The sequence below is a fragment of the Schistocerca serialis genome, chromosome 6, assembly GCF_023864345.2.
Source record: "Schistocerca serialis cubense isolate TAMUIC-IGC-003099 chromosome 6, iqSchSeri2.2, whole genome shotgun sequence".
NCBI lineage: Eukaryota > Metazoa > Arthropoda > Insecta > Orthoptera > Acrididae > Schistocerca > Schistocerca serialis.
Window position 1 is genome coordinate 352,146,349 of NC_064643.1, and position 27,958 is coordinate 352,174,306.

The following is a 27,958-nucleotide window of genomic DNA, read 5'->3' on the forward strand; positions in this document are numbered from 1 at the left end:
ATATTATTACTTCTCTTCAAATCACATTAATCATGGAATGGAAACACACAGCAACAGAACGTACCAGCGTGACTTCAAACACTTTGTTACAGCAAATGTTCAAAATGTCCTCAGTTAGCGAGGATACACGCATCCACCCTCCGTCGCATGGAATCCCTGATGCGCTGATGCAGCCCTGGAGAATGGCGTATTGTATCACAGCCGTCCACAGTACGAGCACGAAGAGTCTCTACATTTGGTAGCGGGGTTGCGTAGACAAGAGCTTTCAAATGCCCCCATTAATGAAAGTCAAGAGGGTTGAGGTCAGGAGAGCGTGGAGGCCATAGAATTGGTCCGCCTCTACCAATCCATCGGTCACCGAATATGTTGTTGAGAAGCGCACGAACACTTCGGCTGAAATGTGCAGGAGCTCCATCGTGCTTGAACCACATGCTGCGGCGTACTTGTAAAGGCACATAATCTAGCAGCACAGGTAGAGTATCTCGTATGAAATCTTGATAACGTGCTCCATTGAGCTCTAACATTGGAAATTAAGAGTTTCCGGACACATGTCAACATAACATCTTTTCTTTATTTGTGTGTGAGGAATGTTTCCTGAAAGTTTGGCCATACCTTTTTGTAACACCCTGTATAAAGGGGGACTGAACTGCAGTTGTAGGGGAAGCAGCAGAAGAAAAGGTTATATGAGAATAAGGGCTTGAGACGAGGAATGAGAGAGGAGAAAGACTAATTGAGTTCTGTAACAACTTTCAGCTAGTAACAGCGAATACTCTGTTCAAGAATCACAAGACGAGGAGGTATACTTGGAAACAGCCAGGTGATACGAGAAGATTTCAATTAGATTACATCATGGTCAGACAGAGTTTTCGAAATCAGATACTGGATTGTAAGATGTACCTACGACCAGATATAGACTCAGATCACAATGAAGAAATGATGAAGAGAAGGCTGAATTTTAAGACATTAATCAGAAAGAACCAATTCGCAAAGAAGTGGGATACGGAAGTACTAGGGAATGACGAGATACGCTGGAAGGTATCTGAGGCTATAGATACAACAATATGGAATAGCTCAGTAGGCAGTACAGTTAAAGAGGAATGTACATCTCTAAAAAAGGGCATCACAGAAGATGGGAAGGAAAATATAGGTACAAAGAAGGTACCTGCGGAGAAACCATGGGTAACAAGAAATACTTCAAATGATCGATGAAAGAAGGAAGTACAAAAATGTTCCTGGAAATTGAGGAATACAGAAATACGAGTCACTGAGGATTGAAATAAGTAGGAAGTGCACGGAAGCTTAGACGAAATGGCTGCAGGAAAAATGTGAAGACATCGAAAAAGAAATGATTGTCGGAAGGACAGACTCGGCATACAGGAAAGTGAAAACGACCTTCGGTGACATTAAAAGCATGGGTGATAACATTAACGGAAATTCCACTGCTATATGCAGAGGAGAGAGGAGATACGTGGGAAGAATACTCTGAAAGCTTCTATGAGGTGGAAGATTTGTCTGATGTGAAAGAAGAAGAAACAGGAGTCGATTTAGAAGTGATAGGGGACCTGTATCATCATCCAAACAATTCCGAAGACGGCAAGAGCTGTCAAGTGGGAGAATTATCGCACAATCAGCTTAACAGCTCGTGCATCCAAGTTGCTTACAAGAATAATATACAGAAGAATGGAAAAGAAAATTGAGGATACTCTAGACGACGATCAGTTAGGCTTTAGGAACGGTAAGCACACGAGGGAGGCAATTCTGATGTTGCGGTTAATAATGGAAGCAAGACTAAAGAAAAATCAAGCCACGTTCATAGGATTTGTCGACCTGCAAAAAGCGTTCGACAATGTAAAATAGAGCTACATGTTCGAAAATCTGGAAAAATGGGGGTAATCTATTGTGAGAGACGGGTGATGTACAATATGTACAACAGCCAAGAGGGAATAATAGGAGTGGACGACCAAGAAGGAAGAGCTCGTATTAAAATGTATCTAAGACAAGGCTGTAGCCTTTCATCCCTACTGTTCAATCTGTACATCGAGGAAGCAATGATGGAAATAAAAGCTCAGTAGTGGAATTAAAATTCAAGGTGAAGTATATCAATGTTACGATTTGCTGATGACATTGCTATCCCGAGTGAAAGTGAAGGAGAATTACATGATCTGCAGAACGGAATGAACAGTCTAATGAGTACAGAATACGGACTGAGTGTAAATCGAAGGAAGCCGGAGGTAATGAGAAGTAGTAGTAACGAGAACAGCGAGAAACTTAACATGAGGATTGATGGTCACGTAGTAGGCGAAGTTAAGGAATTCAGCTACCTAGGCAGTAAAATAACCAATAACTGACGGAGCAAGAAGGACATCAAAAGCAGACTAGTTATGGCCAAGACAAGTCTACTAATATCAAATATCGGCCTTAATTCGAGGAAGAAGTTTCTGCGAATGTGCGTGTGGAGTGCAGCATTGCATGGTAGTGAAACATGGACTGTGGGAAAACTGAAACAGAAGAGAATCGAGGCATTTGAGATATGGTGCTACAGACGAATGTTGAAAATTAGGTGGACTGATAAGGTAAGGAATGAGGAGGTACTGCGCAGAATCGGAGAGGAATTGAATATGGCAAACACTGATAACCAGAAGGGACAGGATGATAGGACATCTGTTAAGACATAAGGGAATGACTTCCGTGGTACTAGAGGGAGCTTTAGAGGCCAAAAACTGTAGAGGGAGACAGAGATTGGAATATATCCATCATATAATTGAGAATGTAGGTTGCAAGAGCTAATCTGAGATGAAGAGGTTAGCACAGGAGAGGAATTCGTGTCGGGCCACATCAAACCAGTGAGAAGACTGCCCCCCCCCCCCAAAAAAAAAAACTATGAAAGAAAATAAGCGCTCGAGAAAGAATGGGAGACACCAAGACACCAATGTAGAATCATTCTTGCGACGATATGGTCCGAAACTGGGGAAATCAACTGACGTAAGCGACAACGACAGATTGCAGATTGTTGCGACCTGGCGCCTGGCTATGAGAAGCAAAGAAATTTCGAAGCTGGTCCTGTGTTCTAATGGTTCTCTCGCGAAAGTACAAGGAAAGTGGTTGAGAAGCAGCGATTCCACAAGTAGGCAACAGAGACGCCTCATCTCATGACGTGGAGTTCGGAAGCTTGACCACTTTGGAACGCTGTACAGAATCCGTTCTCGGTTAGGTCTGTTGGTTCAGGGACATGTGTTTCTAAACACATAGATTAGCTCACGTTGTTGGAGAAGCGCTTCCCCAACACACGGAAATTACCTTTACTGTTAACCCAACAGCACTATTAGTTACAGACGCATCGAGCATGGCTCATTCAGATAGGGCCGTGGAACAATACAACGTGCGCTTGGTCGAATGAGTAGTGTTCTTTAATACACCATGTCACCATCCACAAGAATGACTGTTGAAAACATGCACCGCGCCACAGACCCACGTCGGTGGGGGCGGTATTTTGTTACGCGGACATTCAACTGGGCTTCCAGGGAACCAGTGGTACTAATCGACGGCATCATGATACCTGTGGACTACTGAACATTACTGCAAACCATCTGCACCCTTCATAACTCACATCTTCTCCGATGGCGATGACCTCTTCCACTACGACAAATGTCTGCGCCACAAATCAACAGGAGTGCTAAAATGATTCGAGGAGCATAAAATTGAAAAAAAAAAAACTTTGAAGTCGTAGCCACCGACTTGGCCTGATGGAGCACATCTGGAAATTATACCGATCGCCAGCTCCGCTTTCTTAAATTAACAGCTCGTAATTAACGGGAATTGCATAACCTGTGTGCCGATATCTGATGTTGGGTACCTCCGGAAACCTGTTAGGGAATCATCGTGTCCCTGCCATGGATAATTGCTGCGCTGCTGCATTGGGTTCTAAAGGCGGAGGAACGGTATTAAGCACGTGGTCATGATAGTTCTATTCATCAGTACAAGGCGGCTGTGTTCCTACAAAACTCTGCGTATCGAGTTTCATACACAAAGTTATTGCTGTCATTTTCCACTCGCCTGGTAATCGAAAAATGTAAGCTTTCATTGCCAGCAATGTTACTGTTATTAAAATATCAAGACCGGTTAGTTTTGTTCAAGTTAAGCCCAAAGTTTCGTCTTCCCCTGCGAATGACGTCAGCAGAGAGAAGGGGCTTGAGTCAGTGGCAGGTTGTGGCTTCGTTTCAATATTATCAAATGTGGCTGACTTCACTAGAACTTCGTAGTGAGGTACATCCTCACCAGACTGGGATGTCACTTATTTTTGGAATTTAAGAGTATATGGCTGTTTCCGGTTACTGCAGTGCCCTACAGCTATCATCCCACGGTGGAAAACTGTTGCATTTCTTTTTCTGCCCAAGAATCCAGATAGCATTCAACATAGCTCGTTCCCCTTTAGGCAAAATGTAGTGCTACTTTGTATTTCCAGGACGTGGCTTTTGTCAAATTGGGTCTGTAGCTTACTGACTGCAAAGAGTGCTCCAGTGCACTTTACCTATCCGTTTCACTAACTCGTCCAGAGTTCTTTGGAGAAGAAATTTAAAACCACATCAGATCATTGTCTGTTCGTAGCTAGACATACGAATGGCATTACGACGCTCATGGAGAAGTGATTAGAGCACACAGTCAGCTTATAATCAGAGATATTTTCATGCTTAAAGAAAGGTGTCATTGACCATATAAGAAATATCTTGAAATAACTGTGTATCAGTGTGATTAACAAATCTACAAAGAAAAGAACAGGGATGATAAAAACTAGACAACGATGGCTACCAATTGCTGGGAAACCCATCAGTGAACGGAATAGTTTTATCTGTAGAAATGTGTACGTCAGCACTACCAAGTGAATGGTAGAGAAACGAAAATGGGAGCATAAAGGCGTCGAAGGGTAGAAATAGACTATCTCAGAGGAACATACTTAGCTTTGAGGAAACCATAGGATCCACTTTGAGTTGGAACCACGTCCTATCGCTCAGTGCCGGGTACTGGGACTGGCGAGAAAGACCACAGAGATTATTAAAAGCGACGACGGTTTAAGTGAGAGAGAGAAAGGCGTGGTGGTATTTTGACATTCGCTACTGAAGAAGAAGTGCACTAGTCTTCAATCGTGGGATGGTAACGCTAGCGTAAGACAACAAGCAGAAGCGGACTATTTCGCTCGAATTCCAAAAACAATGCACCGCATCTGAATGTATCTTGCTACGATTGTTCAGTTACGCCTGCAGGGAACCACTGTGAACTAAAATCACAAATCCCAAGGAAAATGTCATCAGTAAAAGGGCTTAACAACTGTAGAATTATTATCTCTTATGCATGACCTCTTACAGAAGCTAAACACTGCCACTTTGGTTGTTACTGCTCAGAACGAAGATGCAGCTCTGAGCGTAAGTTCACACTATGCCAGTTTCATCACCTTTACGTAGCTACTGCAACTGACATCAATGTATACCTGATTATTGAGCTCAGACTGTCATCTAACTCCTCAATTTTAACCCCCAAGTGTGCCTCAATTATCATATTGAATAAATCGATGTGACGCACCCTAAAGGTTCAATGTATTGTCAGTCTTTTAGTCAAATTGTGGCACAAACCTCTTTCCTCGTCAATTCGATTCAGTACTAGTTTATTAGTTACTCTATCTACCCAATTAAACCTCATCATTTTTCTGCGACAAGATGTATTTAAAGTTTCCATTCTCCTCTTGTCCGTTCTGATTACCATCAACGTTTCACTTGTTTATAATGGTACACGGCAAACATTGAGTTTTTGAAAGTATATTAGAACTTTTTATATTCGATATTGCTATTTTTTCACGAACAGATTTCCAGATGTTACCAATCTGAGTTTTATGTCATCCTAGCCATCATCAGTTATTTTTCTGGCAAAGTTACAGAATTCATCAGTTACTTTCAGTGAGTCGTTTCCTTATCGAATTCCCTTAGTATCAGCACATGTAACTCAAATTGACTCATTCGCCCTTCCTTTACTGTTGTCTACGTTATGTCTCGTCTGTACATTTTGTTCAGCTCATCTTCTTAGCCATTTTTCCGTAACCGATAAAATTAGAATTTAATCAGTCAATGTCTAAGTCATTATTACGTCTCTGTGAACCGTAATTACTTTTCCAAATTTCTCCTTGCTTTCATAGACTTCTTGCTACAGACTGATTAACATGAGGCAGGGTGGCAATTTTTTTCGGATAGTTAAAATTTGAGATGAGTACAGCAGTCTTCCCTAAATATTTTTAAGGTGTGGCTCCATCAGACCGTTCTCAGTTTTGAATATCGGTCGGGAAAGAACGGTTCGTTATTAACGTCTTTTGGAGGACTAGGTAATGAAAGACGTAGCACAAGCTAGCATTAGGTAAGACTGGGAAAGGGAAAGAGGCTGAATCATTTTCGAAAGAACCATCTCGGCATTTTCTCCCGGTGGTTTAGGAAAATAACGGAAATCCTAATGCTGCATGGGCGGACGGAATTAAAGCCACAGGCCTTCCGAAGTCGAATACATCCTCTTAGCTAATATACAGCGGCTTTGGTAAGATCCGTGTTGTAAACTAATAGCATGCAGAGATCGAAAACAATTTCTGTCTTTTGAAATTGGTTCAAATTGCTCTGAGCACGATGGGACTGAACATCTGAGGTCATCAGTCCCCTAGAACTTAGAACTACTTAAACCTAACTAACCTAAGGACATCACACACATCCATGCCCGAGGCAGGATTCGAACCTGCTACCGTAGCGGTCGCGCGGTTCCAGACTGTAGCGCCTAGAACCGCTCGGCCACTTCGGCCGGCTTTTGTGAAATGTCACGATAAGCAATTTCGCTGGTCGAAATACAGAAATGATCAGAAAGAAAGTCTGTATTTGCTAACTATATCTCTGCCGCATTTTGTTTGTTTCTTGTTGCTGCCGTTAAGCTAGCTACCGTCCTTATGCAGCTCGCAGAAAGGCCATTGCCATGAGAGCTGTTTGATAGCTCGTTAGTGAATCTCTGAAACGCTTCTCCTTCAAGTCAGACATCTCACATGACGCTACCTACCACGAATGCCCCCAGGAACAAAGAGATTTGGTTTCTCCAAGGTGATAATGACGTCGTTGATAAAAAGGAAAGTGTGTGCTTATAATCCTATACTCTTACTCTACACAGAGCATGTTAATATTACAGCGATGGCAAAGACTCGGAAGGTAGCCATAACAGACTACCTCGGGAAAAGGTTTACAAGCCTCACACAATACCCTACAGAGCAAACAGGAGACATGCTCTTTACAGAAGTGGCCACAGTCGAATCGATGCAGCTCTGTTGGCGATTTATCAAACAGTGAGGCAAGCGTAGGATCTCTGCCTGAAGGATGACACCGACAGTGTTTTCATTTATCTACTGTAGATCTTCTACTGCGTTGGGATGATCTGAGTTCAATGAAACCTTCAGCGAGCCAGCCAGGTAAAAATCACGAGGGATATCGAGATGAAGCTAAGAAGTGTTACTGCCTTTGCCGACTGTCTTCTCTTCACTGATCACCTCATAAACTCCTGACAATTTTGCGTGTACTGCGTATGAGTCAGTTCAGCATACCACATGCAACAAATGTTACTATATACTTTGCACGTTTATTTTATGGGAGATGGTGCTCACACAGGCCGAGCGGTCTAAGGCGTTGCAGTCACGGTTTGGGCGACTGGTCCTGGCGGAGGTTCGATTCTTCCCTCCGGCATGGGTGTGTATTCTTGTCCTTAGAATAATTTAGGTTAAGTAATGTGTAAGCTTAGGGACTGATGAGATGACTTTAGCAGTTAAGTCCCATAAGATTTCGCACACATTTGAACATTTCTTTTAACACACAGAGAATGCATGCAGCAGTGTTTTACATGGAATACGCCTATTTTCTTGTGAACTCGCAAATAGGATATTTATGGGATCGTCTTCCTACGTTATTACACCTTGTCGCCTTACACCAACAGAGATAATTGTTCAGCTGGGTGTTTTACTTCATCTAGTAGGGCTGCGTTTTATGTGATCAGACTGGATCATTATTCCGTTATGACAATTTTTTTTTTTAATTTTTCTCTTCACCATTCCAGAAAGTTCTGCATATGGTGTCCCTCCACATGGCCACGGCTGACCACATGACAGGCCAAACAAAGGTGGCGCTTGTGACCATCAGCAACTAAAAACAGCTTAAAAATTATAGTTTACCCCATCAGTTCACTTTAATTTTATTATACTGGAACACGACATCAAAGTTGGTCGAAGTGTGGAAGTTTTCAACAGACGCTGCTGTATATAGTAATGCATGTAGAACCTAAATCTCCAGTACAAAATAGCAACGGCACTAAAAAAATTAAGAACATACATACCGGAAGTGAATTCCGAACTGTTAAATCGCACACTTGACATTTTCCCATGTCTTGTCCATTCCTCAGCTGGCAAATTATTATGATATTGGGTATACAGAGTAGTTATAATTAAACTGACGTTGTTCCGAGGACGCAGCGCGTGCTGTGCACATCGCAGGACGGTTAATTATCCCAGGTATGTTAATTAATCGGTGTTCTCTCAGAGTATGCTTGAAACAAAACGTTCCACTTTCTGTTACCAGGTGAAATGTGGCGCTGAAGCAGTCAGAATGTGAAATGTTTACTGTTATGACGTCAGTATGCTGTTCGACGCTTGGCGATACCTGTTGATGAGAAGCTAGTAAAAAGCGTTAGGAAGGTCGAAATTTTCCGTACGAATCGCAGTCCCATTGAGAAGAAACACCGTGCACTGCTGGTAAAGTTGTTTTACCAGAACGGCCGCAACAGTGGCACTGCATTTTGGAAATATCGGCGACAGAAACAGCTGTGAAGAGGCCACTTGTAAACAAATCAACTGAAGCATACGATCAAGATATCTGAGAAACAGCTGAATTACGTAGTGCAGCAGGGAGTGGGAGCCAACTCATTCTCCATGGAATTTCTTGAAATTTCTGTAGCTATAGCCGAATGTGCAGCACATGCCTCAAATTCTGCAGCTGGTGCTCGAGTTGTATCGCATTCGTATTAGTATACCTGCAAGATACAGAGTGTGCACTCATGAAATCCTAACACATGCTACAACACCGTGACTTTACCCTTCGTTTGTTGACACTCAATAAAATAGCTGACATGTGGCCAGAGAATATTGTTTGGAGGATGTGGTATATTTTACTTTGAACGGCAACGTGAATGCACAGAACTGTCGCATACGGGGTTCTACTCCGCCACGTGTTTTAAGGAACATCTGCCGCACTCATCATATGTGACTCTGGTGTGGTTTCACAATCTCCTCCATTCTCGGTCAATTTTTCTTCGAGGAGATGACACGTTGTTGGTCTGTTGCGTGTACAGTGACAACTGCACCTTATAACGACCTCCATGTTATAGATCTTCCCAGGTGAAAGATTTGCTTCGAGAAGCCTTCATTAACCACTCATCTCCATGCAGTTTCAAAATGAGTGATCTTCCAGATCCCCCGACCTAAACCCATTAGACGGTGGTTGTGGGTATATGTGAAGGAATAGCGTACGGTGGCGTATCGCTTTCATGTAATTAGATATGCTGCAAGCAACTGTCGACCATGCCATGTTATGGATGCAGAATGTCTTTGAGTATAAGAAAGACTGGAGAGAAAGGACAACAAAAATGTTACATAGACACACCAAAGACGTAACATCGTCGTGGCCACATGAAACATTCAGAGGCCGCCAAGACAGCAGCGACCAATAATCCGAACCACGTAAGAAGTTACACAGCTAGTGGCGACATAGAAACAGAATCATAGAATATGGCAGTGAAAGTTGGGTAGCATCTTTACAAACATAAGTTCTTAGCCTTCCATGGTTGGTGTCATTTTGGATAAAATAATTTTGGGTATTGGCCGCGTCTTGTAAAACAACTAAACCGCCGGTGTTTCAACAGAACTGCTGCAGTCTCTTCAGAGCAGTTCAGTGAACTGCCCAATACCCAAAAATCACTTTATCCAAATTCTTTACAAATAACTCTACCGTGATAGACAGGAGAACATTGTTTACAAAACTTCTTTTATTGCGTAAGTATCGACACAACCATGCATAATAAAATAAAACTATAATGAAAAGTATTATCTTGAAATTTAATAAAACTTCTTTAGGCAAAGAAAATACATAAATTCTGCTATAGGAATTTCATGGATGTTAACATAGTAGACGTCAATCTCAGTAATGCTAGAGGGACAATAGTGACTACAGGGAAAAACGTCAAATAAACCTTTTAAAAATGGTTTAAAGTAGTGGACAGAATATAAGTACTAGATTATTGATTTTAAGCAGTCAAAGTTTGATAAAATGTTGTGATCATTCAACTCCATGCATTGGAGACACTAGTTCTCTCTTAATATCTCGATTTCTTTGAGAATGTTGAGTTTATGTACTTTTCTTCCCCAGTGAAGAATTGTTAAATTATTTTGCAGATTTGTAATGGAGTGTCACTCCTCACGTAGATGGTTACTTCAGGCTGACTTGGAGGTAGACGGATTAAGATGTTCTTTGAATCCGCACAGAAATTTCTGTTTTTTAATGTATCTCATAGGACTGTTACCTTACGTAGTGCTGTAGATACCAGTAGTATTGTATATTCTATTAATAGAGTGTCCTTTATGCCTATATTCCTTCCCGATCTTATGTGGTATAATAAAGGCTGGTTGCAGATTGTTTTCTCCGTAGTTCTGGTCTAATTTTCTCCGAATCCATAATGAAAGTACAAATAGCTCTGAGCACTATGGGACTTAACATCTGAAGTCATCAGTCCCCTAGAACTTAAAACTACTTAAACCTAACTTACCTATGGACATCACACACATCCATCCCCGAGGCAGGATTCAAACCTGTGACCGTAGCGGTCGCATGCTTCCAGACAGAAGCACCTAGAATCGCTCGGCCACAGCAGCCGGCGCATAATGACTTATGGGATTCTGTGACAAGAAGCGTTGTCCTTGCATGCAAGTTACCGTAATACCACTCAGTTTACTATGCAACAAAATGTTTATGAAGCTTTACCCTTTCTCGGCCTCATAATTACTTCAGTACGATTCAGTATTCATTAGTAGATTTGTAGGAAGCTCACCACCACAGATTTGGTAGTTCATAGTTCATCTAAACATCCCGTGCCATATAAAAAGGACTCATTTAAGTCATTACTATGCATAATGCGCAACATTCCCTTTTTCAGGGGAGCTAGGGATAAAGAACATCAGCTGATTCAGTACATTGCATTCTCTCGTGGCTATGAAGCCAGCTTCACCGACACAATTAACAAAGAAGTTATGATAAAAGGAAGTAATTCTAATCTATGAGAAAAGAAGAACCACGTAATCGCTTTGGTTAACGTGGAACCTTGGATGCGTGACGACGCTCCTATCACTGTATCCCATACTTCTATAAGATTTCGGTGAAAGTTGGGCTGCGACTACGAGAAAACACCATGCAACCAGCCTTGTTTATACCTCATGACATACTAGGGTATCTACCGCATTACGTACGGCTATTGTTCTGTGAGATATACTGTACAGATAGTCAGAAGATTCTCTACTAGATTTAAAGAACATCTTAATATATCTCAAAGGTTATTGTTGTTGTGGTCTTCAGTCCTGAGACTGGTTTGATGCAGCTCTCCATGCTACTCTATCATGTGCAAGCTTCTTCATCTCCCAGTATCTACTGCAACCTACATCCTTCTGAATCTGCTTAGTGTATTCATCTCTTGGTCTCCCTCTACGATTTTTACCCTCCACGCTGCCCTCCAATGCTAAATTTGTGATACCTTGATGCCTCAAAACATGTCCTACCAACCGATCCCTTCTTCTAGTCAAGTTGTGCCACAAACTTCTCTTCTCCCCAATCCTATTCAATACCTCCTCAGCCCGCATCTCGTGGTCGTGCGGTAGCGTTCTCGCTTCCCACGCCCGGGTTCCCGGGTTCGATTCCCGGCGGGGTCAGGGATTTTCTCTGCCTCGTGATGGCTGGGTGTTGTGTGCTGTCCTTAGGTTAGTTAGGTTTAAGTAGTTCTAAGTTCTAGGGGACTTATGACCACAGCAGTTGAGTCCCATAGTGCTCAGAGCCATTTGAACCAATACCTCCTCATTAGTTACGTGATCTACCCACCTTATCTTCAGCATTCTTCTGTAGCACCACATTTTGAAAGCTTCTATTCTCTTCTTGTCCAAACTAGTTATCGTCCATGTTTCACTTCCATACATGGCTACACTCCATACAAATACTTTCAGAAACGACTTCCTGACACTTAAATCTATACTCGATGTTAACAAATTTCTCTTCTTCAGAAACGATTTCCTTGCCATTGCCAGTCTACATTTTATATCCTCTCTACTTCGACCATCATCAGTTATTTTACTCCCTAAATAGCAAAACTCCTTTACTACTTTAAGTGTCTCATTTCCTAATCTAATTCCCTCAGCATCACCCGATTTAATTTGACTACATTCCATTATCCTCGTTTCGCTTTTGTTGATGTTCATCTTATATCCTCCTTTCAAGACACTGTCCATTCTGTTCAACTGCTCTTCCAAGTCCTTTGCTGTCTCTGATAGTATTACAATGTCATCGGCCAACCTCAAAGTTTTTACTTCTTCTCCATGAATTTTAATACCTACTCCGAATTTTTCTTTTGTTTCCTTTACTGCTTGCTCAATATACAGATCGAATAACATCGGGGAGAGGCTACAACCCTGTCTCACTCCCTTCCCAACCACTGCTTCCCTTTCATGCCCCTCGACTCTTATAACTGCCATCTAGTTTCTGTACAAATTGTAAATAGCCTTCAGCTCCCTGCATTTTACCCCTGCCACCTTCAGAATTTGAAAGAGAGTATTCCAGTTAACATTGTCAAAAGCTTTCTCTAAGTCTACAAATGCAAGAAACGTAGGTTTGCCTTTTCTTAATCTTTCTTCTAAGATAAGTCGTAGGGTCAGTATTGCCTCACGTGTCCCAACATTTCTACGGAATCCAAACTGATCTTCCCCGAGGTCCGCTTCTACCAATTTTTCCATTCGTCTGTAAAGAATTCGCGTTAGTATTTTGCAACTTGACTTATTAAACTGATAGTTCGGTAATTTTCACATCTGTCAACACCTGCTTTCTTTGGGATTGGAATTATTATATTCTTCTTGAAGTCTGAGGGTATTTCGCCTGTCTCATACATCTTGCTCACCAGATGGTAGAGTTTTGTCAGTAGTTCTAACGGAATGTTGTCTACTCCCGGAGCCTTGTTTCGACTCAGGTCTTTCAGTGCTCTGTCAAACTCTTCACGCAGTATTTTATCTCCCATTTCGTCTTCATCTACATCCTCTTCCATTTCCATAATATTGTCCTGAAGTACATCGCCCTTGTATAAACCCTCTATATACTCCTTCCACCTTTCTGCCTTCCCTTCTTTGCTTAGAACTGGGTTGCCATCTGGGCTCTTGATATTCATACAAGTGGTTCTCTTCTCTCCAAAGGCCTCTTTAATTTTCCTGTAGGCAGTATCTATCTTACCCCTAGTGAGACAGGCCTCTACATCCTTACATTTGTCCTCTAGCCATCCCTGCTTAGCCATTTTGCACTTCCTGTCGATCTCATTTTTGAGACGTTTGTACTCCTTTTTGCCCGCTTCATTTACTGCATTTTTATATTTTCTCCTTTCATCAATTAAATTCAATATTTCTTCTGTTACCCAAGGATTTCTATTATCCCTCGTCTTTTTACCTACTTGATCGTCTGCTGCCTTCACTACTTCATCCCTCAGAGCTACCCATTCTTCTTCTACTGTTTTTCTTTCCCCCATTCCTGTCAATTGTTCTCTTATGCTCTCCCTGAAACTCTCTACAACTTCTGTTTCTTTCAGTTTATCCAGGTCCCATCTCCTTAAAATCCCACCGTTTTGCAGTTTCTTCAGTTTCAATCTGCAGTTCATAACCAATAGATTGTGGTCAGAATCCACATCTGCCCCTGGAAATGTCTTACAATTTAAAACCTGGTTCCTAAATCTCTGTCTAACCATTATATAATCTATCTGATAGCTTTTAGTATCTCCAGGATTCTTCCAGGTATACAACCTTCTTTTATGATTCTTGAACCAAGTGTTAGCTATGATTAAGTTATGCTCTGTGCAAAATTCTACAAGGCGGCTTCCTCTTTCATTTCTTCCCCCCAATCCATATTCACCTACTACGTTTCCTTCTCTCCCTTTTCCTACTGACGAATTCCAGTCACCCATGACTATTGAATTTTCGTCTCCCTTCACTACCTGAATAATTTCTTTTATCTCGTCATACATTTCATCAATTTCTTCATCTGCAGAGCTAGTTGGCATATAAACTTGTACTACTGTAGTAGGCATGGGCTTTGTGTCTATCTTGGCCACAATAATGCGTTCACTATGCTGTTTGTAGGAGCTAACCCGCACTCCTATTTTTTTATTCATTATTAAACCTATCCTGCATTACCCCTATTTCATTTTGTATTTATAAACCTGTAATCAACTGACCAGAAGTCTTGTTCCTTCTGCCACCGAACGTCACTAATTCCCACTATATCTAACTTTAACCTATCCATTTCCCTTTTTAGTTTTTCTAATCCACCTGCCCGATTAAGGGATCTGACATTCCACGCTCCGATCCGTAGAACGCCAGTTTTCTTTCTCCTGATAGCGACGTCCTCTTGAGTAGTCCCCGCCCGGAGATCCGAATGGGAGACTATTTTACCTCCGGAATATTTTACCCAAGAGGACGCCATCATCATTTAATCATACAGTAAAGCTGCATGTCCTCGGGAAAAATTACGGCTGTAGTTTCCCCTTGCTTTCAGCCGTTCGCAGTACCAGCACAGCAAGGCCGTTTTGGTTAATGTTACAAGGCCAGATCAGTCAATCATCCAGACTGTTGCCCCTGCAACTACTGTAAAGGCTGCTGCCCCTCTTCAGGAACCACATGTTTGTCTGGCCTCTCAACAGATACCCCTCCATTGTGGTTGCACCTATGGTACGGCCATCTGTATCGCTGAGGCACGCAAGCCTCCCCACCAACGGCAAGGTCCATGGTTCATGGGGGGGATCTCGAAGGTAGCCTAAGGTTATCATCTGTGTGAGGAGGGACACTTCATCACGATAGCATACGACAAAATTGAGACCTTTAGTGTTTACCTTTGTAATGAAACACTGATTTCCCGTGGGCTCTGCACGGAGTCGAGCGTTCGCGAAGTGTGGGGGTAAGCTGACTAGTGTTACGTCATAAGTTCGTTGCAGGCCCCTATATCTCGTGGGCCTCGGTGATAATGCCTCTGACGTCACTGACGATCTCTCCAACACCATATATTGAAAGATATCCGTATTTCGTTTGGGATCCATTGCGTCCACTTCAACCTTCCTATTTTCCTGTGCCGAAGTCCCAAGTTGTTGTTGGCAGCAAACCGTAGTTCTTATTGAGGCTTTTGACAGCTGTTTCTACCTTAGTCGCTTCTTTTACAATGCTATCTCAGAAAACATTTTTCCCTTTTACTAATACAGACCCTGTTATGCTACCATTGATTTCTGCAGATATCCACGTCGATGTTTCTCGCTACCATGTTGATAGGGGTACGTTCTGCTGTTACACGCTGTGGCCGTGTTGTAGTTTTGATGACTCTGCTGTCGATTTATTTAAGTACACGCTGACGTCGCTTCATTCTATACGATGGAGAATATTTTAACCAGATGGAGGGTGTCGCGATAGGAATCGCATTCATTCCAGCCAATGATAACCTTTTAGCAAGTGCTATCAGAACATCGCTTTGGAGACGGTTCCTGCAAAGTGTAGATGTATTCATTGCCGAATAGTAATAAATTCTGAAGTCTGGTCCCATGCGTGGGAAAAGCTGCTAGGATTCTAGGACCACATAAACAACATGATCTCATCAAGTTCACGATTGTGGCATGGACGGGTAATGCATTGCGTTCATTAACGTTCTTGTCTGCCGAAATGTGAGTGGGAGTCTCATTGTTTATCTGAAACCCAGTCACATGATCCAGTATCAGTACAACACCAGCTATCACCACCCAGCACAAAAACGTTCCTTTCTGAGGACCTTAGTGAATCGAACGAAAGCCTTTAAAAACAATGAACTTCAACATCGGCGACAACAGCGGACAGATCACGCAAGTACACTACTGGCCATTAAAATTGCTACACTAAGAAGAAATGCAGATGATAAACGGGTATTCATTGGACTAATATATTAAACTAGAACTGACATGTGATTACCTTTTCCGGCAATTTGGGGGCATAGATCCTGAGTAATCAGTACCCAGAACAACCACTTCTTGCCGTAATAACGGCCTTGATACGCCTGGGCATTGAGTCACACAGAGCTTGGATGGCGTGTACAGGTACAGCTGCCCATGCAGGTTCAACACGATATCACAGTTCATCAAGAGTAGTGACTGGCGTATTGTGACGAGCCAGTTGCTCGGCCACCATTGACCAGACGTTTACAATTGGTGAGAGATCTGGAGAATTTGCTGTCCAGGGCAGCAGTCGAAAATTTTCTGTGTCCAGAAAGGCCCGTACACGACCTGCAACATGCGGTCGTGCATTATTCTGCTGATATGTAGGCTTTCATAGGGATCGAATGAAGCGTAGACCCACGTGTCGTAACACATCTGAAATGTAACGTCCACTGTTCAAAATGCCGTCAATGCGAACAAGAGGTGACCGAGACATGTAATCAATGGCACCCCATACCATCATCCCGGGTGATACACCAGTTCGGCGATGTCGAATAGACGCTTCAAATTTGCGTTCACCGCGATGTCGCCAAACACTGATGCAAGCATCATGATGGTGTAAAGTGAACCTGGATTCATCCGTAAATTGACGTTATGGTATTCATGCACCGAGGTTCGTCGTTGAGTACACCATCGCAGGCGCTCCTGTCTGTGATGCAGCGTCAAGGTTAACCGCAGCCATGGTCTCCGAGCTGATAGTCTATGCTGCTGCAAACGTCGTCGAACTGTTCGTGCAGAGGGTTGTTGTCTTGCAAACGTCCCTAGCTGTTGACTCAGGGATCGAAACGTGGCTGCACGATCCGTTGCAGCCATGCGGATAAGATGCCTGTCATTTCGACTACTAGTGATACGAGGCCGTTGGGATCCAGCATGGCGTTCCGTATTACCCTCCTGAACCCACCGATTACATATTCTGCTAACAGTCATTGGATCTCGACCAAGGCGAGCAGCAATGTTGCGATACGATAAATCGCAATCGCGACATGCTACAATCCGACCTTCATCAAAGTCGGAAATGTGATGGTACGCATTTCTCCTCCTTATGCGAGGCATCACAATAACGTTTCATCAGGCAACGCCAGTCAACTGCTGTTTGTGTATGAGAAATCGGTTGGAAACTTTCCTTGTGTCAGCACGTTGTAGGTGTCGCCACCGGCGTCAAACTCATGTAAATGCTCTGAAAAGCTAATCATTTGCATATCACAGCATCTTCTTCCTGTCGGTTAAATTTCGCGTCTGTAGCACGTCGTCTTCGTGGTGTAGCAACTTTAATGACCAGTAGTGTAAATTCACCGAAGACACGTAAGCAGAAGACCCTAGAGGAGGAGACGACGGAGCTAGCATCTTTGCTGTTCCGTTCTTCAATGACAGGAAAGATGACTATTAATTTCGGACAGACTGTGCATATTACTGAATGGCGCTGTATAGAACATAAGACGTTCTTCGACCTCTGGCATCCCAGGGTATTATCAATAGTAGAAGATGCTTATGAATAAGGACTCTGAGTCCCGTGCCACTAGGCATCTGTTAGTTACGCAGATATATGGTTTTAGGAATAGCGTTCTAGAAGAAGTGATGGACCTAAAAATTTCTGACAACACTCTCAATAAATTGAGAAGTTCGCAGCTAAACTGACATTGAAATCTAATATAGCGCTGGACTGAGCACCAGTGACGTCACAGGCATAGCGTGCCCTCTTAAGAATGAGAGCAGCAATCTCACGTCAGTCGAAGATTGACAATGGCCTATTAGCACCCAGCCGAAAGCTTGAAGACGTGGTTGGGTGGAAGCTCGACAAAAATTTATCAGTTTGTATCTTAGTTTAGAAACGCATCCACACGCTATAAGATAATGCACGTAATACTGAGCGGATGCAGCTACGTACTCACCATCGTGGAAGAGGAAGGCACCGTCGACGAACTCGTTCTCTGTGCTTGTCGCGGCTGGCAGCTGCCGCTTCAGGACCAGCGTCAGCGAGCTTTGCGTCGAGACAAACGCCTGCTGATCCAGAAACCTGTGACAAATCGGATTAGCCTTGACATTCTGTCATACGGTCATAAGTGACATTCTGATCACGTATTAGATTACAAATGCTTAGTGGAGAACGAATAACTTATGATTATAACGACAACAGCATTCGTAACATGAATTTATGGCAACTAGTGACTATATGAAGTTGATGAGACTTTTTTTTTGGTGCTAAATGCTCATAGATTTTTAAAGTAGTGTGTGTCTTTTTTATGTTATGGTAGCACAGCTCATCCATTCAGCCAAAATAATCTTTGTTAGACAAATGGTTTCGTTCTGAGATCGGGCATCATCAGCTTACTTGTAGATCTGGCATAACTAACTGAACTACAAAAGATTACTACCACTACCAACGAACATGTTGTGCCCTGTTAAATATGTAATCTGACGAAAGACGGTGTCGGGCTGGAAAAGGCGATTTCTTGATTATGTTACAAGGTTTCGAGAATGATCCACAAAGCGAAATGTATCAACTTGTGGTGAGGAACTTTGGTCTGGAAAAGATCGAGTGGAAAGTTACAAACAGAGATCTTTCTCATATCTCTAAGTGGCGCTCATCTTCTGCAACCTCTTTGCTTTCCATATATTTAGAGGTGGTAGTGTGAACCAACACAAGGAAAAAATGCATCTACAACTGTTCTGCAAAATGTTCGTAGTAGACAAAACTGCCACAACTGTAATCTGCTTTTCTTGACCGAAGACTTAGACTACAGAAGTCGCTATTCACTGACACTGTTTCTGGGTCTTAGGCCCAGCATCAGGTTTATCTGAACTCTAAAGTAAAACTAAAACTGTAACCTTACTAAACAATTAAAAATTTAAAAAGTTTAAATTTACAAGCTAATGAAATGGTAATAATAATGGCGTGTGACGAGGGCCTCCCGTCGGGTAGACCGCTTGCCTGGTGCAAGTCTTTCGATTTGACGCCACTTCGGTGACTTTCGCGTCGATGGGGATGAAATGATGTTGATTAGGACAACACAACACCCATTCCCTGAGGGGAGAAAATCTCTGACCCAGCCGGGAATGGAACTCAGGCCTTTAGGATTGACAGTCTGCCGCGCTGACCACTCAGCTACCGAGGGCGGGCAATGAAATGATTAAAAATTAGTATACCCAATAGTAGGAGGACGTTACGTCCAGGCCGAAACAACTAGTGGGCAAACATGATATCCTACTAGTGCTACTAGGCTATTTCTAAACTATTCCATTAATTTCTAAGTTTTAATTACTTTAAAGTTTTAATTGTTTAATAGAATAAGTTACAATTATTGTGTTACTTTACATTTCAGATACACCTGAGACACCGAAAATTTTGTAGTATACAGCTACTTCTGTCGTCTAAAGCTTCGTCCATTAAAAGTATTTTACAACTGTGGCGGATTTAATTACAGTAACAAGAAAGAAATTTCCAGTAAACGTGGGCTCTAAATATCATACCTGAGAGCTATTAGCACTTGTTCGTTGGAAAAAATGTGTTTTACAGCAGCAAAGATAAACAAGAGCTCATTCTCTTAATGTATGAACTTCAAGGCTCGTGTTTACTGCACATTTTTCCTTTACTTTGGTCCACGCGACCTCCTCCGAAAGTACAGATAGCAAGGAGCGTGCAGTAGAAGATGTCTAGTCTTAGAGGTATCAGAGCGATTTCAATTTACAACTTCCAACTAGGTCGTGGCCTTACCAGGGTCCCTCACCTAAAATCGTTACATTTACTCTTATCTACCGTCCCTGAAAGTTTTTAATATCACAGAACCACGCTGGATATTATTTCGTTCGAGCGACTGGTTAACAATTAAAAGCTGTTAACAACTAACCTGCTAAAATCAGTGACTCGTGTACTCATTTCAACTGTCAAGAGCCATGAATTTCGTAATAATAGTGTCTCTGTTCCAGATCGAAGTGATACTTTTCGAGAAAATAAAATTGTTGCTGTCAATATGGTGTTGATCTTCCTTAATATGATGCAGGTAAATCATAAATGGGAACTCTACACGTCTGAGACGGATTCGTGTTAGTAACCGCCTTATACAGTTTTCTCGTACCTTATCAAGAACGTACCTGCCACTAGGATCTCTGGCATGTCGAGTGTTGGGACTGCAAACCCTGTTGATTGGCTTAGAGCCAGGGCTGGCTAATCCATCATATACGTCCACAGAAGACTGGCAGGAAGGGGACCTGAAAGAGAGCGTGTTTATTCTAAGAACGTGTAAAACAGATTTACTAAAATATACAGCTTATCAGTTACCTATGTCGTCTTAGTGGTACACTCATGTACACAAGTAAGATCTCTTCATATCTACGAAGAAAAACAACGTACCATAGCCAAACAAATACTGAAACTGTATGTAATCAGCTAATTAGTAAATTAGATCACGACTAACAGTCAGTAAGAATTGGATCCGGAGGTGAATGGTGCCTGTAGGACCATTCCACGAACGTGGTCTAAATTCCAGGAGAGAAGAAACCTTCAGTAGCAGTACAGGGTAGGTCTATCTCATGCTGCAACTTTGCACCCGAATCGTTATGTTAAGAACCCAGTTCTGTCCACCTGACCTGGCTAGAGACCTCACGACATGGTCTGGGATACACATCTCCCTTCAGAATGTGTGCATCCTGCTTCGAGTGATTACCCTGCTGGTTTGGCGACCTATTTTATGCGTTGTCCCCATAAAAAGGCCCGTGTTCGTCAGCGAATGTATATATATATTTTTTTTCAGCCTGGGTGGACCCTAGGACACTTTACGGGTTAGCAACTGTTTATGGCTCACCTCTGGTAATCTTTGCAAAACAGCCAATCTTGCTGAAAGAGTCCTTTGTGGCAAAGTCTGTATTGCAACATAGTGATGTGCTATAGTAGGAGCAGACTATTCTTATAATTTATTTTTCAGCTTTCTGGGACAACTATCAGTGTAGGAATTTTCTTGTCGCTTTTCCTGCTCTCCACGATGACTACATTCTGTGGCGATGGTATTTTTCTATCAGTGTAGGAATTTTCTTGTAGCGCATATGGACTGTGTTTCATCCTGAAGTTCATGAGCTTTCGTATAGGGCGAAATCTACATGTGCATCAGTACTCCGCAAGTCACCTGACGGTGTCTGGTGGATGGTATTTCTGATACCACTAACTGATCGCCCCTTCCCTGTTCCACTTGCTAATAGCGTGTGGCAAGAAGGTTTGTCAGTAATTCTTTGTTAGCTCTAATTTCTTGAAATTTCTCGTTGAGATTGATGTCGAAGGACGTAATACGTGGTCCGACTCTTTCCGGAAAGTAATCTCTGGAAATTTCAGTAGTAATCCTCTTCGTGATGCACATCTCTTTTATATCGTCTGCCACTGAAGTTTGTTGAGCATTTCTGTGATGCCATGAACCGATCAAACGATCCAGTAACGAAACGCAACACTCTTCGTTCGACCGTCTCTATGTCTTCTGTCAGTCTCACCACCTAAGAGTCCCAGATTGATGAACAATACTCAGGAATCTGTCGAAAAAGCTCAGACTAGTTTCGTGGATGAGTTACTTTTCGTCACTGGATTTCTTTTCCTACGTATGCGCAAGTAACATTAACGATCAGGGTCAATTGCTAGAGCTTGCATCATTCAACAATCCTTTATAGGTCATTCTGACAACAGATACAGCCTTCTGGCGTTGTTACTTTCTTGTAGAGAACGCATCCTCAGCGAACAGTGTTAAAGAGCTTCCGACGTTTACTACTAGATCATTTACACTGAGGTTGCAGAAATCGAGGAATAGCGGTATACACATATACAGATGACAGTAGTATCGCGTGTACATGGACAAAAGGGCAGTGCATTGGCGGTCCTGTCATTTTTACTCAGGTGATTCATGTGGAAGGATTTCCGACGTGAAGATGACCGCGCGACGGGAATTAGCAGACGTTTAAGAAGGAATGGTAGTTGGAGCTAGACGTAAGGGACGTTCCATTTCGGAACGTTAGGGAATTCGATATTTCGAAATCCACAGTGTTAGTAGTGTGCTCAGAATATCAAATTTCAGGTATTACCTTGCAACGTGGAGAGTGCAGTGGCCAATGGTCTTCAACTAACGACCGAGAGGAGCGGCGTTTGTGTAGAGTTGTCAGTGCTAGCCGACGGGCAGTCCCGTGTGAAATTAGCGCAGAGATCAATGTGGGACGTGCGACGAACATGTCCGTTAGGGCAGTACGGCAAAATTTGGCGTTAATGGGCTATGGCGGCAGACGATCGAAGTGATCTCCTTTGCTAACAATACGACATCCCCTGTACCGCCTCTCCAGGGCTCGTGATTGCATCGGTTGGACCACAGACAACTGGGAAACCGTGATCTGGTTAGCTGAGCCACGATTCCTTAAGAGCTGATGGCAGGTTTCGAGTGTGGCGCAGGTCCCACAAAGCCATGAACTCTGGTTATCAACAAGGAAGGCATTGAGCAAGGTGGTGGTGGTTCCATAATGGGTATGGGATGTGTTTACATAGAGTTGACTGGGCCTTCTGGTCCAACTGAACTGATAACTGATTGGAGATGGTTACGTTTGGCTACTTCAAGATCATTGTAGTCGTTCATGGACTTCATGTTCTCAACATTGGAATTTTTAAAGGTGACGATGCGCATGTCACGGGGCCACTCTTCTTCGTGGCTGGTCTGAAGAACATTCTGTACAGTTCTAGTGAATGATTTGGCCACTAGGATCAACCAACATGAATCACATCGAACATTTATGTGACGTAATCGAGAGGACTATTCGTATACGAACTCCTGCGCCGGCAACACTTTCGCAATTATGAAGGGCTGTAGAGGCAGCATGGCTCAATATTTCTAAAGGGGACTTGAAACGACTTCTTGAGTTCATGCCACGTCGAACTGCTCCACTGCGCCGGGCAAAAGGAGTCCTGATACCATACTTGGCGGTATCCCTTGACTTTTCTCACCTCAGTGTACGTACATTGTAAATAATGTAGGCCCTATCACACTTCATTGCGGTATTCTGGAAATTGCTTTTACAGCTATAGATTTTGTTCTGGTAAAATTGAAGTGTTGAGTTCTGTCTGCAAGTAAGTCTTGAAACCAGTCGCAAATCCCGTCCGATACTCGGTAGGCTCGTGACCGTCTCACTAAACGGTTGTGTAGAAAGATGTAAAATGCCTTCCAGAAATCAAGGAACTCGGAGGCAATCTGATTACTATCGTCTGCAGCGCTATATATCTCATAGAGGAACAGAGCGAGCTGAACTTCGCAATCTTTATAGGCGAGATTTTCCTTCTCGAAAAAGTCGTAATCTTGAGCATAAAATATGTTCCATAATTCTACTTCATACTGACGACAGTTATGTGGGCCTACATAAATGTGTTACGAAATGCTGCAGGACTTGCACACTTTTGACTATTCCATGGTCTCACCCACAACCATCGGTATGTAGGAGTTTCTATTGGGAGAGATTTAAGAGAGAACAGTCACACAAAAATAGCCACATGGAAAGCAACGGCTACATTTAGATTTATTGGAGGAATTCAGAGAAAACGTAATTTGCGCAAAGAAGTGTTCGTTTACAAGACCATCGTTCTATTAACTGTATAGTTCGTCAGTCTGGGGTCGCTCCGAAATTAAATTCACGGAAAAGATAAAACGGAATCAACAATGCGAGACGTTACAAGAGAGAAGACGTGCTTCAAAGGAAGCCTTAAAAATTACTGGAGCACACCTTTGGAAAGTAGTCAACAAACATGCAATTTCCTATGAAATATGCCTCGCGTTTTCACAATGCTAAAATTAGAGAACTTCGGCCTCATACGGAGGGGACACTGTGCGTCCTCCACTACACACTGTACAGTGGCTTGTAGCCAGAGAGCCTTTTAGTGCACACAACGTTCCCTTGCTAATGCTGTTAGGTGGATACTACTATACGGAATATCTTCGTCGGTATGTGACTTTTTAAATATAGATAAATAATGACCATGCCTATAACAACGAGAAATGAGCCGGTTGCATTAGATTACAACGTAAGTGGGGAATATCTTTGGCTAGCTGCACTGTGTCAGTAGAGGTAATAGTGAGAAACAATATGAAACAGGATGATCACACTAAGTCAGTGAATCTACTTTTGAGGTTCAAATATAATAATTAGCAGAATTAAGGAAGGTGAATATACATCTGAGCAACACTTGTATCAAGCGAGTATCGAAAGTACAATAAGGTGATATAATATTCCCAAGCCTCCAGCTGTCTACAGTGGTTAAATGTCCACGAACTTACAGCCGAGTGCTCCTCGGCAATTGCCAAGTGGTGACTGTCGTGTGGTTGATGTTGCCGTCCTTATATAGCAGTGCAACTACTTTTGATGTCAGTAGTGCTCAGTCTAGCGTATGTATAGTAACTAGCTGAGTGCCCGGATTTTCCCATATATGTGTAGAGTTCAATCTTCTGCCAGTCCATCTCTTCTCCACCTCTCTCCGTACATCTCATTTTGCCCATCTCTTCCTATCCCCTCCGTCCGTTCACCTCCTAAACCTTTCCCAGTACTCTCTTTAGACCTCCGCCTGATCTTTTCTCTGTCCATTCTTTCTCCTAATCTTTCTGTTCATCTGCCCCTCCTCATCTCCATCCACTTCCTCCTTTTCCCTCCGTCCATCTCCTCCTCCCTCACTGAAGTGCTCTCATCCTTCTTTTCTATCTCCTCCTCTAGCGGCTTCTCCAGCTTCTCTTTGTTAATATCCTTCTTCCATTCTCTATCCTGCTCCTTATAATGGGTCATCCTCCTCTATCTTACCTATTTTTATACAGGAATAACCAATACCATGTATACTATCGATTATTGCGTAGGTTAAAATTATCTCAGCTGTTTCACTAAAAGAATTCACATGATTTTGTATACGAAGTGCTATATTTCAGGCTAAAATGTATAAAAAGAAGTTAATGTGTTACAATCTGTATGTACTAACAGTTAAAATTTCTCTTCTTTTAAAAATAACTGAAATTACAAAATTTGTGGCATACTTAAAATTCACATTACTAATTGGACAATCTAACGCTAATTATTAAATTTAATTTTGGTCTCATTTATAAAATGAAGATATATTTTAACGAATATTCTTCTTTGGTAAAGAAATTTTGCAAGCTCTTTTGCTTTTTAAAGTCTTTGGAATACAACAACAATGAAATTTTTGGTGTGTTAAAAGTGAAAATTGTAAACTCGTTGTGATTTAGAAGAGTGGGATAAAATAGAAAGATATTCGTAGCAAGAGGCAAATCTTCATCAGATATCTCTTTTTCAAGAACCCAGAACGTTTAATCAAAATTCCAGCAGCAAGGATGTACACCTAGACACAACAAGATTTGCAGCCAGCAGCAGCAGCAGCAACAACAAGATAATCAAGATAAGTAAAAAGGTCTTCTTTTGTATATCTTACCCCTCTCCAGGCTTTCAAAAGTTGTGCAAAGAAAGGGAATTTTAATAGTGATGTGTGGAAGGGCAAGATTAAATCCTCCTCCCACTTTCATCTTCTCCTCCCTACCTCTTCCTCATTCCTTGTAAGTCCATCTTCTCCCCCTCTTTCTGTACATCTTCGCAACTCCCAACTGTGCATCCTCCTTTTCCCTTCCTGTTCACCTCCTCTTCCCACTACCTGTGCCCATCTCATCCTTTCCTCTCTCTGTCCGTCCATTTGCTCTCCCCTTCCCTCACCAGGTTACCAGCCCAACCACAGTAGGAGGTTTTCTTGTCTTGCCCCAAGAGCATTTCTTTCCTGATAATAATATGTACAGAAAGGCTTTTAGTTGGACTCTATCCGAGGGTTTAGGAGCAATTTTTCACTCATGAACTTTCCCGAGTGGCGAATTTCGCCCTGTAGGTTTGATTTCACGCAGCTCAATGTTTATGACGTGATGTCTCCTAAATTGTGTGTCGTACAATGATATAATCTTGCAGGCACATTCAGAGGTATATGTGAATACTGTTTGCAAATGAGTTGCAAATAGCGTTAGTAGTAAAGAAGCAATAAATTAAAAGGTCATGCCTGATGTGACAGTTTTACTGCATGGATAGCGAAGCTGTAGTAAGAGAGAGACCATTTTCCTTTCATCATTTCGTCAGCGAGAAAGAGCCTGGTAAATGTTTTAGATAATGTGAAGTAGGATGCAACCCACTAAGTGGTCTCACTCTCAAATATTTGGTGAATATGGTCTGGCTATTACAGCGTCGTGAGATACGCTTCTGTTCCACCCGCACCCCACCCTTTGCGAGGTAGGTGATGCTTTCCAGACAATATAAGTGATATGTGACCCAAGTTTGACTGGTACCGTTCCAGTGGATTAGGAAGACATGTGGAACATACGTACATGCATACATACATACACTTTTATAAAATGTATGGATGTTTCCGTTGCGCGCCCGCTGCTTCAGTTTCTACATTCCAGTGGCCCGGTCTCAAGCTGTATTTAGATACAAATCATTGTCTTAGTGAATGTCACATCTGTAGGAAATTTCTAGCAAAATGCATGAGTTTCAAAGGAAGTCTCATGCAATAACATAGTGTATTGTAAGTTCGTATGCTTACATAGCCGGTTGGGCATTAAGTCGAGTTATTACGAAACGCTGAAACAACTAAAGTACCGATATGAAATTTCTTGGCAGATTAAAACTGTGTGCCGGACCGAGACTCGAACTCGGGACCTTTGCCTTTCGCGGGCAAGTGCTCTACCAACTACAGGTTCGCAGGTTCGCTGGAGAGCGTCTGTTAAGTTTGGAAGGTAGGAGACGAGGTACTGGCAGAAGTAAAGCTGTGAGGACGGGGCCTGAGTCGTGCTTGGGTAGCTCAGTTGGTAGAGCACTTGCCCGCGAAAGGCAAAGGTCTCGAGTTCGAGTTTCGGTCCGGCATACAGTTTTAATCTGCCAGGAAGTTTCATATCAGCGCACACTCCGCTGCAGAGTGAAAATCTCATTCTGGAAACTAGAGTACCGACGCTTCAACTAACCAGCAGTTGGTTAACCTGAAGAGATCTCCTGCAGAGTCAGTCGAAACGTCGGCATTTTACTTGTTTCAGAACTTCGTAATGACTCGGCATAATGTCCAAAATGATTTTCCTCATATCTTGAGCATTGTTCCAGTGCTAGGACTCCTCATCGCAGTGGTTCTCATCCTGGGGACAGTTACCCACTGAGGGGTAAAATTAACTTATGTTAGGGGTAGCAACCAAAGGTTCTCTTGTGTCTCAAGTACGAAACTATTTTTGAAAAGTCATTATTATTATTATTATTATTATTATTATCATACATATTGTAAGATTTCAATATTGATTACATTAGCCTAATAATTATTCTTTTTAAATATTATCATTAACGCATGACACGATGCAGTAGAGATTATACAGCAGCTAGTGAAGTGAATGGATGAGCACCATCTTCGTCAAATATCCACTCATTACACACGTACTTTGTACTGTGCAGCTATAATAAAAGTGAGACGAGTAACAAATGCTAAATACTTCATGGAAATTTCTTCTCGAAGTTGTAGATAGCTCCTATGATCAGTAGTCAGACCAAAGCATTAGCCTTCACTGTTCACAAGTTCATAAGTAAGGAGTCCTGT

General features: G+C 42.4%; 1 protein-coding gene across 1 annotated transcript in view; it reads right to left on the reverse strand.

Moving 5' to 3' along the window:
- Window positions 1-27,958, reverse strand: part of LOC126484867 (uncharacterized) — a 245,847-nt gene that overhangs the window by 46,570 nt on the left and 171,319 nt on the right. The window contains exons 10-11 of the mRNA XM_050108464.1: window positions 20,437-20,553; window positions 18,237-18,361 (exon numbers count right to left, since the gene is read on the reverse strand). Coding sequence (XP_049964421.1) covers window positions 18,237-18,361; window positions 20,437-20,553 — 242 coding nt within the window. The remainder of the gene's footprint in view (window positions 1-18,236; window positions 18,362-20,436; window positions 20,554-27,958) is intronic.